This window comes from Fonsecaea nubica (assembly GCF_001646965.1).
Source record: "Fonsecaea nubica strain CBS 269.64 chromosome Unknown Scaff33, whole genome shotgun sequence".
Classification (NCBI taxonomy): domain Eukaryota; kingdom Fungi; phylum Ascomycota; class Eurotiomycetes; order Chaetothyriales; family Herpotrichiellaceae; genus Fonsecaea; species Fonsecaea nubica.
Window position 1 is genome coordinate 272809 of NW_019173706.1, and position 16656 is coordinate 289464.

General features: G+C 51.4%; 6 protein-coding genes across 6 annotated transcripts; 5 read left to right on the forward strand and 1 right to left on the reverse strand.

The window, feature by feature from the left end:
- Positions 1 to 166: 166 nt before the first annotated feature.
- On the forward strand, positions 167 to 2439 carry AYO20_05638 (hypothetical protein; the record flags this gene model as incomplete). Its single annotated transcript, XM_022643932.1, has 2 exons — positions 167 to 2313; positions 2358 to 2439. The coding sequence occupies 2 exons, from the start codon at positions 167 to 169 to the stop codon at positions 2437 to 2439; spliced, it is 2229 nt and encodes a 742-aa protein (XP_022500173.1).
- A 94-nt stretch (positions 2440 to 2533) lies between these two features.
- AYO20_05639 (hypothetical protein) lies at positions 2534 to 3631 on the reverse strand (the record flags this gene model as incomplete). Its single annotated transcript, XM_022643933.1, has 1 exon — positions 2534 to 3631. One exon carries the CDS (start codon positions 3629 to 3631, stop codon positions 2534 to 2536), a length of 1098 nt encoding a protein of 365 aa, XP_022500174.1.
- Positions 3632 to 3818: 187 nt separating this feature from the next.
- AYO20_05640 (hypothetical protein) lies at positions 3819 to 6065 on the forward strand (the record flags this gene model as incomplete). Its single annotated transcript, XM_022643934.1, has 3 exons — positions 3819 to 3926; positions 4214 to 4274; positions 4384 to 6065. The coding sequence occupies 3 exons, from the start codon at positions 3819 to 3821 to the stop codon at positions 6063 to 6065; spliced, it is 1851 nt and encodes a 616-aa protein (XP_022500175.1).
- A 4410-nt stretch (positions 6066 to 10475) lies between these two features.
- On the forward strand, positions 10476 to 10938 carry AYO20_05641 (hypothetical protein; the record flags this gene model as incomplete). Its single annotated transcript, XM_022643935.1, has 3 exons — positions 10476 to 10716; positions 10773 to 10846; positions 10900 to 10938. 3 exons carry the CDS (start codon positions 10476 to 10478, stop codon positions 10936 to 10938), a joined length of 354 nt encoding a protein of 117 aa, XP_022500176.1.
- A 1697-nt stretch (positions 10939 to 12635) lies between these two features.
- AYO20_05642 (hypothetical protein) lies at positions 12636 to 13616 on the forward strand (the record flags this gene model as incomplete). The annotated part of the gene is made up of 1 exon (XM_022643936.1): positions 12636 to 13616. One exon carries the CDS (start codon positions 12636 to 12638, stop codon positions 13614 to 13616), a length of 981 nt encoding a protein of 326 aa, XP_022500177.1.
- A 630-nt stretch (positions 13617 to 14246) lies between these two features.
- On the forward strand, positions 14247 to 16571 carry AYO20_05643 (hypothetical protein; the record flags this gene model as incomplete). Its single annotated transcript, XM_022643937.1, has 1 exon — positions 14247 to 16571. The coding sequence occupies one exon, from the start codon at positions 14247 to 14249 to the stop codon at positions 16569 to 16571; it is 2325 nt and encodes a 774-aa protein (XP_022500178.1).
- Between the last annotated feature and the right edge of the window lie 85 nt (positions 16572 to 16656).

The following is a 16656-nucleotide window of genomic DNA, read 5'->3' on the forward strand; positions in this document are numbered from 1 at the left end:
CTAAGGAGTTCTGTGAGCCTTGCACAGCTACCTACGCACGCTGCCTGGTCGTTTGTTGTTGTCGTTAGTTTCGTGGCGTGGACGAGGCTGTGCGGTTACCTAGTTTAATAAGGCTGCGCTTCGTTCAGTCTCAGGAAACGCTGAACTTCCTCCTTCTTTCTCAACCATGACATCCTCCCAGTCATCTCGCCTTATACCTCCAGCCTCTGGTCCCCAAGTCATGGCAGACAACACCCCTCATGTTATTGTGCATGACCCAGAAAAAGAGCATCAAGAACGGCTGCGTTCCATCCAGAATTATCAGTATGTTTCAGCGGAGCAGAGTCCAAACCATACCTTCTGCGCTCGGTGCAAAGTCATCAACTTTGATGCCATATTCAAATTACTGGAGACCCAGTCAGACTCACAAGAGACTGCGGTCGCTGACACTGGCAACCTCAATCGGATGATGTTAACCGCGACTTGCCCCTGTTGTGTCTTTTGTGCACAAATTGTCTTCCTCAACAAGCCGCAATATCCTTTCGACGAGGTTAGTAGAGCCTACATCGAGGCACGGTCTTGCAGGAAGGATGCAAACAATCAAGATGGAACGAACCAAGGGCCCTATGGCTCCTATCACAAATGTTTGAAGCTCCGTTGGTCTGGCCCAAATTTAGGACCCTTTGACAACTGGAGAACTGGACCTATATCAGAACACCTCATCTTTCCAGCTGGCCAGAAGACAGGTAGTGCATGGGCTTTTGGAAACACCGCAGCAAAGGCACGACATATTGATCCCAACACCATCGAATATGGCCACATTGTTGATTGCCTGCGACAATGTCGGTCTAGCCACACAAGTTGCAAGAAACTAGACCCTGAATTGACTGTCAAGACAAGGTTGATCAATTGCCGAACTAACCCTCCAACCCTTATCGATGGCTCGACGGACATGGACTACTTTGCGTTGAGCTATTGCTGGGGCCTTGCGCAGCCTGGTGTGACAAGAAAAGCGTATACAGCAGTCGGAGCCTTGGAGGTAGCATCGCTGCCCCAGACAATAAAAGACGCCATTGTTGCCACTAATAAACTGCGGTGTAATTATTTATGGGTTGACGCAATCTGTATCAATCAAGACGATGCAATCTCCAAACAGGTCCTTATCAATAAGATGGACTATTTGTACAACAAGGCAGACCTTGTCCTCGTTGCTCTGGGAGACGATTCGCAAACAGGGCTTCCCGGAATCTCGACACCCAGATTTACACAACCTGCTCTCAGAGTCGGTGGCACCAAACTAGTCTCGAACATGTCTGAACTGCGCGGGCTATTACAAGGCTCCAGGTGGAGTAGTCGAGGCTGGACATATCAAGAGGCGCTACTGGCTCGAAGATGTCTTTTCTTCACTTCTGAGCAGTGGCATTTTGTGTGTAAAGCTTCATCAGCTTATGAGACTTTGGTGGAGGATCTGCCAAAGTTTGACGACTGCCGATTGGATCTTTATGCATTACGGTCGACGCTGTTTCGGACGGGAGCAAGCAATGCGCATGATCTCGAGATTACCGAAGATATTCGGGAATATACAATCAGGGACTTATCCTTGGACGCTGACTTTCTCAACGCATTTCGGGGAGTTTTGCGCAGGAGTGGGCTGCATTCTCTGTGTGGAGTCACCGCATTGAAACCAAAGAACTGCCGTTATGTGCACCAGGACCTCGAAAGCGGATTTGCTCTGGGACTCTATTGGGCCGCTCAAGATCGCCATCTAGAGAGGACGGCAGGTCCAGGTCCCCCGCGCACTACCCGTCGCCCTGGCTTTCCCACATGGTCGTGGCTATCGTCACGCGGTGTGATTGAGATGACTTGGAGTAATCCCCAGGATTTCATATCAAATTTCTCAGGGATAGATGTCCATGCCTCGTTCAGCGTGCTGGACAATAGTGGTACCGCGACGCCTTTAGCCACCCTGTGGCAGAACAGTGCCTCAGGAGGTCTACTGGACAAATTTCTGGATTTACAGCCCGGCCAGCATCTTCAAATTACCGGTTATATTGTCAAGGTCCGGTTCATGAAGCCGACTCAGGCCGTCATGTTCCAAGAGTACTGGTTCGTCTTGGACGGTCCACTTGTGCTCTTCCCGGACGATACTTGCAATCCCTCCACCCACAAGCCGTCAGCGTTCTACTCGGCAACCTTGAAAATCCCAACCGGAGAACCTCGAAAGATTCACGATCAGGAAAGCGTTGGCTTTGACGCGGAGGCGTTCTCCGACCCCGGCCTCCGTGGGCGCATCCTTGTGGACGAATTCGAGTTATTGTTATTAGCTTCCCACGGGTATGAAGAGCGACAAGTGAATTATTGGATTATTTTGGACAAAGAGAACGGGAGAAGGAAGAGAATTGGGACTGCCAGCTGCAAAGGTTACAGATACACGGTCGCCGATCCCAGTCAGCAGGGTAAGCCTCGCAAGTCCGCCCACGCTGATCAACCATCCGAATCTCCTAACGACTGCATCTTCCTTCCAAAAAAGACCACTATTACCATGGTGTAGACGTCAGTCAATCGTTGATCCTATCTGCCTTTCGAGCTCTATCTTGAACTGTTCTACAATCTCCCTCAGGGCTCCCACCACCCGCAAGTTTGTGCATGAATTGAACAGTGCTTCTGCTCTGGCGTCTGCCTCAGTCCAATCGCTGTCCAGATAAGCGTCTTGCGCCGTCTTAGACCTCCTTTCTGGACTGTGATAGGGATATATGATGCCAAAGTGTTTCAAGAGCTGAGTGAGGTTCTCCTTGGTGCATCTCTGGAGATCTTCAATGGCACTGCGGAGCAAGTGGTTGGCAGTGTTGCTGGAGTCCAACGAATCCAACGCCAAGGCCGACAAATGATATTGGACAACATTCTCGACCTCCTGGATCGCTTGGAAATAGAGGTCTCCTTTGTGAAAGTGAGGGACCCCTGCTTCACTTAGGTCCGTTGCACTTGACGGGAAGGTCATATCTGCAAAGGAAGTGATATTTGAGCTCATCTCGTCGTGCTCCCTCGAAGCATTACAGTAAGCGCTGCAGATTTCCCTAGACCCTAGGTGCATGACGCAGGCAGGTATACGTCCGTCTCTAGCCTTCTTCAGGCACCTTTCACGCTGCAAGAATCCCCTTCTCAGTTGTGACTTCTGCCAGGCGACGCTGGGAGTGTCGGAGATCCAGGTGGTCATCAGCCCAGCCTCGTGACCGATGACATTATTCCGCGAGAAGACCACCTGCTTGATTTGGCTGTTGAAGCTGACGGCCTTTTTTGTCGAGACCACTTGAGGGACTTGGTCTGATTTGGGACCCCGGCTCGTGCCCAGACTAAGGTGAGCCTCACCAAACCCCGCCATATCACTTGCCTTTAACGCCGACGGCCTTTCCGGCTGAACCCGTGGTCGGTTGTTTACCGTTTTAAGGCCTGGGCAGTAATAGCATACACTACCAAGGCCGTCATGCTCACAGGGCTCAACCCCAAATGCGGCTTGGTGGCTTCTTTTTGTGCCACGAGGTGTCCTATCGGCGATGAAGGTCACGTTGGAACAGGCCACTTCCGTCATTGCTTTGGCAGTGGCGGGATCCTCATCAGGATTTCGGGGAGTGGTGTTGGTATTGGATTTGTCCATGATGGAGGTGCGGGAAGTGGAAACGGAGCCCTTCTCGTAGGTAAAAGGTAGCGGACGATGGTAGTGTGTTGCTTGAGGTGTTCGAGGAGGGAATATGAATGAAGGCAGATGAATATGGAGAGCGCCATGCTGCGAGTAGAGTCGTCGACTTATGTGGGAATATCTGAGGACCTGCCATGCTGGGACCATGTTTCTGGAAGTCCTCTCCAGAGTTCTCCCCGTCAACTATCTGAGCAAATTTGTTCCTCCTTTCCGCAGCCATAGTGTCGATGAGGACTTGCAGTCCAGTGAACAGGTACGCATTACGTGTTGGTTCCAAGAGGCTGTAAGTAGAAGGTCAACAAACAAGGCTAGAAGGACCAGAAAGGAGACGTCGACGTCACAAGGCCGCGGGCCCCTGAAAAAGTTCCAGTTTGTCGAGGAAAGTGGCCCGAGCTCAATTGCGGACAAGTTTCATGTTCGACACGTCTACAAAGAGACAATACAGCATACCTTCAGCCCATGGACTGACTGTTCTCACGCGATCCCAAGATGATACTGAGATCAGAACTACTCGTACTTTCTCAATTACTCGTATCCCAGGCATGGGCGGCAGAAACAAGGGCCTCTGAGTCCTCACGGCCCAGAGGCGTCGGTCCAGAATGTAAGAAACGACCCTCGATATCTACGCACCCCATACCCACCTTAATTTGAATGTTTTTTACTCTCGATTGGCTTCAGACAGCTAAGTACCGGGCCATGTGCTTCTGCAGTTGCAAAATTCTACAAGAGTGCGCCGTCAAATATATTCACATGCATCTCCAACCCCTCGATATCCATCCCCTTCTCCCGCGTCAACGACGACTTCTGCGACTGCCCCGACGGCTCAGATGAGCCGGGCACATCGGCCTGCTCCTACCTCTCCCCTTTATCTCCTCCACAGTACCACCCGGGCCCTGACACACCCGCCAGCGTCTCGATAAACAGTACACTTGCCCTACCAGGGTTCTACTGCAAGAACAAAGGTCACGTCCCCGCATATCTGCGGTTTGAGAGTGTGAACGATGGCAAATGCGACTATGACGTGTGCTGTGACGGGTCGGATGAGTGGGCCAATGTCGGGGGCATCAAGTGCGAGGATCGATGCCAACAGATCGGCAAGGAATACCGCAAGACGGAGGAGACACGCCAAAAGAGCCTGAGGGCCGCGTTGAAGAGGAAGGCCCAGCTGACGACGGAAGCGGAGCGGCTCAGGAAGGAAGTCGAGATCAAGATCGAGGACGCCCAGATCAAACTCAAGGGGTTTCAGATCCATGTTAAGGAGGCGGACGAGAATCTGAAAGAGGTGGAGAGAAGAGAGAAATTAAAGGCTATACGAGGGAATGCCGGTGGAAAAGGTGGTGGTAAAGTCAGTGTTCTCGTCGGGCTGGCGAAGTCGCGGGTGGACGAGTTGAGGAGCCACTTGGAGAAGACAAGATACCAGAGAGACAGCATGGTCGCTCGGATTACGGAACTGGAAGGCATTCTCGCCGCGCTCAAGGACGAACATAACCCCAACTTCAATGATGATGGAGTGAAACGCGCTGTTCGCGGGTGGGAAGATTATGCCGCGAGGGAGACTGACGATGGCTGGACCGAAGCCGAAGACCGTGACCTTGACGCTGTTCTCACAGAGGACAACGAGACAAACGGGATCAATTGGGCTGAGTTCGAGAACGACCTATCCGCAAAGGCCGAGGCGGAATCAGATGTGGCAGCTCTCTACAGATTCAGCGCCTACTTGCCGCCGTCACTCCGTCTGTGGCTCGACGAAAGTATTTCCTCATTCCGCAAAATACTTGTGGAGAACGGCATATTAGCTGATACGTCCGGCGACTCCTCTGCCGCTGCTCAAGAGTCGAAAGCCGTGCAGGACGCGAAAAAGACTCTCTCCGATGCAGAGCGGGATGTGCGCAATGCCGAAAACGACCTACAGCGATTCCGCGAAGACCTTGAAAAGGATTACGGTCCTGAAGGTGGCATATTCCGCGCGTTGAAAGACACGTGCATTTCCAAGGACAGCGGCGAGTATGAGTATGAGCTGTGTTTCATGGGGTCGACCAAGCAAAAGCCCAAGAAAGGAGGAGCACATACGGGAATGGGTAATTTCGTCGGCTTTGACACGGAATATGTCGACGAGCCCCCAACCACGGATGGAAAGGGGCTCGGTACGGGCGAGCGGTTGGTTATGAAGTACGAAAACGGTCAGCATTGTTGGAACGGACCGAACAGGAGTACGAGGGTCATTCTTGCCTGTTCGGAGAAGGAGGAGATCTGGAAGATCAGTGAGAGCGAAAAGTGCGTTTACCGCATGGAGGTTGGCACGGCAGCGGTCTGCGAATCACCTTCGAAGAAGAACGGCGGTGGCGGCAGCAGTGGTGCTGGGGTTGATGAGACCAAGAAAGATGAACTGTAAAGTATTGGGGGTTTTTTTGGGCTTCTGAAAAGAAAAAGCAAGGGGTCTTTTACCCGAGTAGATACGGATCAATTGGACGCACGAGATTTTGTCACAGCCCCAAGATAAATGCTCAACATCTATATCTAACACATGCCCTTTTCTGACTGATCCCTGTCTCACTGGGTTTCAAATGGAGAATGATGAGTCCTCCGTCTGTTTATCATGCAAGAAGAAAGAAAAGAGAAAAGATAAGAGATCGCTTTGTTTGTGCCTCTGTCGTAAATGTACGAATGTGAACGAATAGGCTTGTTGGTGAGCAGCCTCTGACAAAGGGGTACGATGGGCAAGGTCAAGATGAAAGAACAGGAACAAAAGCCGGATTGAGTCCGTGTAGGGAGAGTCATTACCATGCTATTTTCGTGGATGGTATATCTAAAAGAAAAAGGCCTTATTTGAGTCCTTGTCCTGCTTTCTGCCGTTCACAATGTTGGTCTGCCCCTTTTGCCGTCCAGGAATACAAGTCCGACGCATTGACGCATACCAGGCATCAAGCCGAGAGCATCGCTGCAAAGTCCACGTTCTCCCATTTTTGCCCAATCAAGGAAATAAAAGGGGGAAGTGCAGTTGTGTAGAAGATGGCAGCGCCAAAATGAGGGAACCTCCAGCAAGGATGCGGGATCTCGTGATGGATGCTTACATGGGCGATCGAAGGATCAGTTTTTTCACTGTGTGCCAGAGTCGGATTACATCGGCAAAGAGCGCGGGAAAGCTCCCGAGGAGCAAGAACCTCAGCGGACAGGCCCTGTACCGTTTCAACTATAGGCATGAAGTTAGCATGTGCTCGAGAAGCTCGTCTTCCAAGTAGGAAACTTACCTGCCTAGAGGAAGAGTGAAAGATAGGGGCAGCCATGAAAAAGCTTGCACAGAGATAGTTAACATAGGCCTTTTCATGGCTGCCTCTATCTTAGCTCCCCTCTCTAGAAGGTAAAAAGTTTGCCCACAGGAAACAGGAACTTCCCGAGCGCAATGCTAATCTCATGCCTAACCTCTCATTGATAGCGCGGACGATTGGGTCTGCTCTGGTGGCGTTGACATTATCTTGGGCACACATTAAAGTCGGTGGCAACGTGAATTTGCTTGAAAGAATATGTTGGCGATCAGAAGCTCCTCGCGGATGCTTGATGGGTTGGATAGATCAACATGCTGCATTGGTCTGCAAGGCTGCGTCGCTTATTGGCAGGTGAATATGACACCATTTTGTGAGGGATTTGAGCCAAAATTAACAACTTCACGAGGAATGGTAGGACATGACCGGATGCGTCAGAGCTAACGAATGTGAGAAAGGGACAATGAATAGTTATAACATTGAACGCTGGCGACAATTTGGACGACGAGATCCTTCTTATACCTGTCAAAAGCAGCAGCGGACCTAGCCCTGCGACCTTACCCGAAGCGGCACAACCACCACCGCAGCTGGAGAATTTCATCTCCCAGCGATTACTTTTGCAGGGACACAAAACGCCAGATCTGGCCGAACAGGGTCAAATCTTGTCGAATCCGGCCTACAGGTGGCGCTGCTTTTGGTGGACTTCGTCCATGCGGAGATCAGCACCCCCTCTCTTGTCGGAAGTCCGATGGCGCTAGGTCAGGGCTTATTTTGATGTATTCGACAGTGATTGGGTGCGCTATGGGGAGGGTCTGGGCCGTCCCGGAGTTCGGATCGTGTACTTGTACGCCGCATTGCTGGCACCGAAGCACTTGGCCCTAGCGCAACTTCAAAGAGGACGACAACATGACAGTAGAGCTGGGACTGATCCTCCCAACCCCCCTCCCTCCAGCAAGACACTGCTTGAATCTCATTACCGAAAGAGTTTTATTGTCAAGCAAACAAATCACTAAGCGTGTCAGTCGCGATTACTGTGACAGATGCCAAATGGCTGACAATGAAAATGATGATGCAGTACCTGGTCCAGAGCCCCTTGTCTTACCTACGCAGGTCATCTCTCCTCGGATATTGTCCGCATTCCCCGCTATTTCATGTGCATCTGAGGTGTCATGGTGCCCTAGATATCTGTCATCCTTGCTAACAGGAAGGTCTGCGATGATTCTTCATCAGCATTCAATCCTACGCCCGGAACTCATGTCCATGCCATACTGTGCGCTGTCTACCAGCAACAAGACATATTAAAAAGACGGGGATATTGTCGTCGTTGGTGTCCTGACGTACACTCCACCTCCAACAGTGCGGGTCCAACATCCAGTCAAAGACGCGACGAACAAACGGGGACATAGAACCAAATCTCCGCCTACGGGTGTTTATCGACTAGAACGGCCCTCTTGAATGATATTGCAGAGGTGTTCGGATCGGGAGATAGTCGCATTCATGGGATTGTTGTCCGAGATGGTGGCAATGAGACGGTGATTGACTTGAAGGTGATGTGCAGCTCGGCTGGAAACACCAGACAGACGGGGACCTAACTGTCAGTGCTTGTTACTTTGCTTCTTCTCCACGTTTTGCTAATTCCCGGGATCGACGGTGGAGATATCACAGTGTGAAGAGGCAGATAAAACTGTTTTGGGGATCCGACATCAGCCCTCACTCAGCTGGGCGGGTTCTTGGGCTTTGACATGGTCTGAGAGCACATCGAACGGAGTGGAGTGAGCCAAGACAGTGGACCTAACTTGCACACCTGGGCTGACCCAAATAGTGCAGCCGTACTCGCCGATTACTCAGTCTTGATACTGAGGAGTTCTCAATAGTACTTCATTGCAGAGTCCACGTCGTATGATCTCCACATGTCGGACATTTGCCAGGAGAAAAAGGTCCCCTAGGACTGGCACAAGAAGGATGAATGGATATGCCCCCTCCCTCCAACACTCAGCCAGAACTTGGTGAATCCTGTCAAAGCATTCCACTAAAAGCGCCATCAACATCAGCGTCCACAATTCATTGGATATGGAATACCCTCGTTACCAACCAATCGGGGTGCTTTTCGCCTGGTGGATATTATAGTGGATGCTCTGATGGTCCTCGGATCCCATACCCGTACCCCCAGCGAAGGGGTTCTGCAAGGTGACACCGCTCACTCACTTCACAACAGCAGTAGCAGGCCTGATCGGCAACGGATTTCCATATCTTTTTTTCAATCCTGTCCACCGCAGCAGAATGTGGCAAAGAGTATTTGCGAATCAATCCCCTTTTCAATTGCTTGAAGCTACGAGCCCGACTCCCGAGAACAGACAGACATACCGTCCATGACCATGACGTTGAGCCCCCTCGGAAGCCAAAGGTACCAGTGCCACCCGATCGGACTCCCCTACCGAGTACAAGCATTGACGCTGCTTCACCGTGAGTCGAGGGCGCAACTCTACAGATGGATACAGATATACTTTTCCCCCTTGCCACTTGCCACTGGGGTAAAAGGGTCTGGTGACATACATGTCTGAACTTTGTGGTATGTATGTATGCATGTATCTACGTATGCATCTGTGACTCTCAGCTTGACTTGACCCCTTACTTAGTTCCCTTGGTCCTTGGTCCTTGCCTTGGAGGCGTTGAGTAAAATGGTAAATGTCTCCAAGACCCCTTGCTTGCGTTAATCCCGACCCCCGACACCCGATATACTGTGTGAGAAACTCCTTACCAATTAAGCTTTCATAGCGCCCACGACGGCTATCAGCCAGCCATCAGCCATGCCGTGGAAGAGCCGACGTTCCTGTTTTCCCGTTCACGGGGTACATAGTACCAAGTAGAGAGGTCCACCCACGCATACAGCACACACCACATATGTAGCTGTTGATGTTTATGCGATCTACAAGTACCACTCCGTAGGGATCATCTCCTGGAATCTGCATGTTTCCGGACATTGAAACCCCGCCCGATATCTTTGTTTCTCCTGAGAATGGATGGACAAGTCTGGCAAGGAGGAATGCGGGGGGTGGGTTGCCGTGTCGGTTAATCACCGTTAAGGTTTATGCAGGGTGCCGGAGATGGGACTCTATATCTTGGAATATCTGCCTTGTCACAGCATCATATCCAGCCATCCGAAGGTTCAAGCCACGAACTCCAAAAGTCCGTTCACCCCTGCAAAGGCCTGGGGCCCCTGCCGATCCCTTCCCGCAAGCCACCTCGATTTGGTCCAAGGAGGCATCAATCCATGGGCCCAAAGGAGAAGGACCACTGTACACTGTACATGGTACTGTTGAGATGTAGTTGATGGCTGGGTCTGCTTCTTCTTCCCAGCCCGTCCAAAAATGTATATATAACTCGTGTCCTCTCCCCAGTTCTCACATTTCCTTCTTCATCCTCTCCAGCATTCATCAGAACAGCCTTCATCAGACAATTCAATCTTTTTCCAACCACACTCATTTACAATTCTTTTTCGAAAAGCTCACGCTCCTTTCGCAACTTTCCAACCAAAATCAACAATGTATACTCTTATCCTCGTCACTCTTGCCGCCACTGGCGTTTTCGCCGGCGTTCCCATGAAGGCTCGCGGCATGGACAGCGGAAGCGAGTTGACTGTCGACTCAGCCGCCAACCAGTGCGGTAACGGCCAGGTCATCTCCTGCTGCAACACCAGCACCTCCAGCGGCGATGTTGGCGGCCTCCTCAGCGGCAGCTTGAACGGTCTCCTCGGTGGCAGCTGCAGCCCCATCCCGGTCAACGGTTAGTTGTCCATCACTCGTCACAACGGGCAAACATGTGCTGACACTTCTTTCTAGTCCTTGGCGTCCAGGTCCCTCTCCAACAGGCCTGCGGTAACAACCAGGCTGCTTGCTGCACTGGCGACCAAACCGTAAGTCATCTGTGCCAGCACCCCATTCACAACAACCATCTAACATCGCCCAGGGTCTCGTCAACGTCCAGTGCACTCCCATCGGCCTTTAAGCGCCTGACACCAACGACATGGTTCCCCTTCGACGACAAGGCCGCGATAAGCTCAAACATTACCAACGCCTGGAAGAAGAGGACTTGTTAAGAGGTTAAGAGTTTTGTCATTGTTTTATTTTTTTTTGGAAGAAAACACATTTGCGGCTGGAAAAAGGTTGCGAAGTAAAAAAAGTTTACTCTTGAAAAGTATCAATTGTGTGTGCGCGCAACGAAAAAGTTTTTTTGTCCCCTGAGAAGAAAAAACTTTCCGGAGAGTCTGACTCTATTCTTCGACCTTCAGGTTGAGGGTATGGGAATGGATGGATGGTTGGATTGAGGGGCAATTACATTCTTTTGGAACCAGAAAATCTCGACGGTATAGGTAGTCACTCCTTTTAGCACAATCAACCTATTTTCGTCAACATATCTTCTCTTCAATTCACACTGTCATTCTGTGCGCGTCTCGTCTTGATGAAATCTGACAATTATTCACACCTTCGCGGGTTGGGGATTTAGTGCTCAGAAGAAAGGAAAAAGGGAGAAGGGATGCGAGACAGTCGAGGTAAGCATAACATAAAGCTGATGTCTCACCCCTGACACCTCCCGAATCTTGAATGGCAGCTTGGTGAAGGGGCGCTAGACCCCACAGGGACTGTGTCTTGGAAAAGCACCGGGTAATCAAGCAAGCCCCTTGCTTGTCCTGCTTTGTAGAGAGGTTGGGGGAGGTCAGAGCTAATAATGACATCATTCACTCAGTCACTCAGTCACTCAGTCACTCACTGTACCTCGGACTTGAAAGTTTCGAGCAGAGCCTTCGTGATTACCTCTTCTGAAATCTCATCAATCACCGCAGGATGGATCACGCAATCGATCATGTCTCGATCGCACACTAACAATAACGGCAGCTCGCGATAACGAGCGCAACGAGGTACTTTGTTACCCATTGCGCTACCATCTAGGCTACAAAGTGGAGCAGGAAAGCCTCGAGATACCTGGGTTTCGATCCGGGGTAGCGTATTTTCTTGATCGCTTCTTCCAAAAAGGTACCTCCTCGTAGGGATAAGATTCCGGTTCAACTATAGCTGTATCCAGCTTAGCTTGCCTATTGTACCTCAGGAGCTTTCCATCTTCGCTCCTATCTCTCTTTCTCTTCCATCTCCCCGCCCTCGGGAAACCAATCACTACCGTCCCGGCCCAGCAGAATCGCTGTAGATCCGCAGTAGATTCAGGGGCCGCGTTGATGAAATATGTTCCAAAAAGCCGGGAACTGCTGGGACGTCGCAGTCCGAGCTCAAAACTGTCCAATGTAGAAGCCAGGAAGAGGTTGTTGAAGCAGGGGGTTGGACAATTTCAGTCGGGATTTTGTAAAGGCGGAAAAACATTAATCCATCACCCGCTCTCGCGACTCAATCAGCCCACAGTGAGGACCTTAAGATGCGCACCGGTGGTTCGCTCTCGATTGACGTTATAACCCATGTGCACTGCAATGAGGCCTTGAAGACCACGCCCTAAGTCGCTAGTACTGGCCTGCCAGAATGAATTAACGGCCATTACTGAACGTGGCGATGGCTCTCAACTGTGGTCGAGTAGTAATCATTTGCTGCGACTAATCAGCTCCTCTCCCATAAAAGTGATGTGAAGGATAAACAGCTAGAAGCCCGTTTCGCAAACACAAATCATCTGTTCTCACTGACTTCGTCTCACCGTCAGTCAAGATGGTGCCCATTCCCGAGCTGCCAACCGAGATCTTGGCTCAGATTGTACGGTATGCACACCTCAATGGAGATCTTCCAAACCTCAGGTTGAGCAATTCGCGGTCTTGGGCACTAGCAGATCATCAAAGCCGTCTCTTGCTCGATGACCTGTGCTCGAAATACGGAATCAGTGCGCGAGTTCGGGATCGTTACCTCACTCACAAGCAAGGAAATAAATTCCCTTCGGACATTCAGCAACCGGACATCATCCATATCATGGCCTTTGGCAATTTTCTGCGCATGACAGGGCTTCTTGCTGCAGACTTGGATAGGGCAATGATACACCTAAGCCGTACCGCCGTACCTACCCTGCGAGGTTGCGCTCGAGAACCTTTCGTGTTGTTTGAAATATTCAACCAGGTGTTAAACTCATCGTTGAGAGTGTCAAATTCAGCAACGGCGGATTTACTGGTCCCTTCCCCTGATGCCGAGCAGTCTGTCTCAAAGCAGTTCTCAGAGGAATTTGTCCATTTCCTGAGACACGAACTCACGCTCGAGGACTTAGAAGGTATTATAGGCGCCATTAGCGTCTGCTCAATGCGACTCTGGAGTAGTGTCTTCTTGTTCAGGCCAAAGGATTCCAGCGTCAGCAGCTTCGGCAGTCTCTCCGGGGCTTCATTCAACATCGATCAAGCAATCTTGACTGAGCATGTTATCTGGAAAGGTCCACTTTGGGCATCGCAGATATTGAAGAAGTATGGGCTTGCAGATGTGGCTTCGAGTAATCAAACTGAGGTGGATTTCGAAATAGACGACATTCTCGTCAGGAAGGGCATTTGGAGCGGTTCGCGCAGTCAAGGAGCTCGATTGGCCGCTAATGGAGTGGCCCGACTCCTGTGGAAAGAGAGACAGCAGAGGATCGAGGCACAGACAAGCGCTTCTGCAGAAAGGACAAGTATTACAGAACCATCAGTGTGGCGAAGATTCCCAGGAGAAATATAGACGGGTGACGAGCTAGAGGGGCAAGATGCATAAGTGTTTGGATGGTGGCGGCGTTCAGCCCTCTCAGCAACTGTGACGTGGAGGGGCGGCAATGCAGGTCATATGCAGGAGAAGAACAATTGATGAGCTGGCATCTGTTCAGTGGTTGCGGCTGATGGGATAGGGAGGAGGGCACGAGGGCAAAACGCACCATGCAGGGCGCAGGCTGAAGAGAGACGCGAGAAATTCAGGCACAGAGCCGTTATAGGGCTAGGGCGCGTCTAGCGTCTTGGCATTGTTTATCCCATCGGGCTCCACTAGCGTGACCAACGTAGTAATTCCCAATAATAATAATATTGACAAGGGGCAGGACGAAGGGGAAGCGAAGCGAGCTTCCAAGATCACCGCAACTTGGTTTCCCAGGTCTCTTTGTCTCTGTCACCCAGCGCAACGACAGCAAGGCGTACCTGGGACACACGTCCTCTGCGCTACCAACAAATCAATCTTGGGATAACATCACCCCTTACAGTAATTACCTTCATCTATCGTACTCTATTTCTCTCACTTACAATCTCATGGCTGTCCTCGTATCTCAATTCTGCTGCACCGCTCTCGACGACCTAGCGCCCCTCGATGTCCCTCACCGACACCATGCCTGAGCCATTATCTTCCCTGTCGCCCGCCAAGCAGAACTCCAGATCCTCCCCTGTTAAGCTCGATTTTCTCCAGAAGCCTCTTCCAGAAGCTCTAAAATCTCCTAGCACCATGTCCACCACTACTCTCGCGCAGCCCGCCCCAATTGATACAACCAATATCTCTCTACCTGCCATGGACGATCCCATTCCATCCCCTACGCTCTCTACTCAGCCTTCGAGTCCGAGAAAGACGTTGTCGCCGATCAAATACCGCCTACAAGACGAGTCGAAAGTCGACAGCTCTCCCCCCGGCTCTCCTGCTGAGCCTACTGTTCGCTTCAACGAAGGCCTCACGCGTGCGATCGACACAATGCAGCAGGACGCAGATGCGCAAGATAATTGTCTGGAAGAGTCAATAATACACCATGCTCTTGATGATGGCATCGACATATCTACAGACTGCACCAAGGAGGTGGATACAATGACCTTGACTCTAAGTCTGGATGAGAAAACTATCCATGATGATACAATTGGGGATCTGAGCACCATCTCTGCAATCCCCACAGACCTGACCAGATTCGCAAATCTGAGAGACACACCATCCCAATCCCGGCAGGAGCCTTGGTCGCCTTCAAAACAACTCAGGCCCTCTGTAATCACAGGTACACCCGGGACTGCTCAACGTCCCTTGCGCCTACTGTCGGCCACCAGACGGAGCATTTCATCGAATGAGGAGGACGAAGCGACGCCTCGAAGAAGCACCTATTTCAACGACTCTCCAACGGATCTCTTGAATTTCACGGGACAAACAAACATTTTGATACCCCCTCCCGGCTCTGCACAACGGCCCATCAGGAGAAGTCCTTCTGGCAGGAAAGGTTTCCCAATCAAAGTCAACCCAAGTCCAGTACATCGATCGCAAGCTTCCGTGGATCGCGAACGAGCCTCAGGCCGTTCTCCGCAAAAACAGGACCAAGCTCATTTCGGAGACAAACCTATCCCTTCAACACCTGCTACCCAGAGACATAGCATGTATGGCGCAACAACCGGGCTAGGAATGGATCTATTGGATATCGACCTTGAACCCATGGCTACGCCACGGTCAATTCCCACCATTACTCCCAGAGAGCTAGAGACCCTTCGGTCGGAATTGCAATCACGAATCTCCGGCCTTGAAGCGACCCTCTCCGGCAAGGAGGCAGAAGTGATGGCTCTGAAACGTGCCGTCACTGATGCGGAAGTGCGAGTTGGCAAGACGAGTGAGGAGCTCCGAAACGAGCGTGCTTCTCGGGAGGAGTTGGAACATGCAAAGGAAGAGTTGGAGCGCCGCAGTCGAGAGATGGAGGAAGTCCTTAGGGAGGTCAAACAGAACATCTTTCTCGAGGAACGGGAAAAGGAAAAGCTTCGAAAACAGGCCGAAGATGCCGAGCGAAGGTCGGAGGAGCACGAAGTACGGATCCTTGAACTTCAAGCTTCCCTCGACACTCTGCGGTCTGACCGCATCAAGTCTACTCCAAGCCCCGAGAAGCCCGGCGCACCCGCAACGCCCGGCGTGAGCACCGATATTGATTTTGCCGTCAAGGACGCAACCGAAAAGGTCGCTCGCGAGCTACATGCATTATACAAGAGCAAACATGAGCGCAAAGTGGCAGACTTGAAGGTCAGCTATGAGAAAAGATGGATCAAGCAAGTCGAACAGCTTCGAATGGAGCTTAAGGCATCTCAAGAGGAAGTACTCAAGCTGCAAACAGAGAAAGAAGCAACCATGAGTGGCATTATTCCGGGCCAAAGCGAGGCCATGTCCAAGATGGAGGGGCAGATTGAAGAGCTCCGCCGGTGGAACGAGGAGACTAACGCTGAGAAGAAAATGCTCGAGGCAGAGGCAGCAGGGCTCCGTGGTCAAGTTGACTCGCTTACTGCTGAGACCGATTCACTTCGGAAAGAGATTGAACAAGAGAGGGTGGAGAAGGGCGAATTGGTTGCCCAGGTGGATCTTTTCCTGACAATGAGTGCCCAGCAGGAAGAACAACGCGTCATGCAACACCCACAGCAGCCCGTCAGTCCACCTCGGAGTGAAGATGGCAACGGGCGACCAAGTTCGGCGTCAGCATTAGCCAGCCCCAACAGATTCAAGAGCAGCACAAACGGTGGAGAGACCAGGTCAGCTTTGCCAGGACGGCCTCGGCCAGTAAGTATGCTGCAGAAGCCCACGGCTGGAAAATACTCGGGTATTCCAGCCCCTGGATCTGGCCTGAAGGCACCTTCAAGCAACAGCAAAGCTTCTGGATATGGAGGTCGCATCCTGGAGGGTATTGCTCGAATGGGTGCCGGCGGGAGATAACTGTCCTGGCTGATTCTGTCTTTCACGGGGTGGCGCCACGAGACTGGCCCAACCTGGTAATTTTGGATACGACTAGCATGATTGA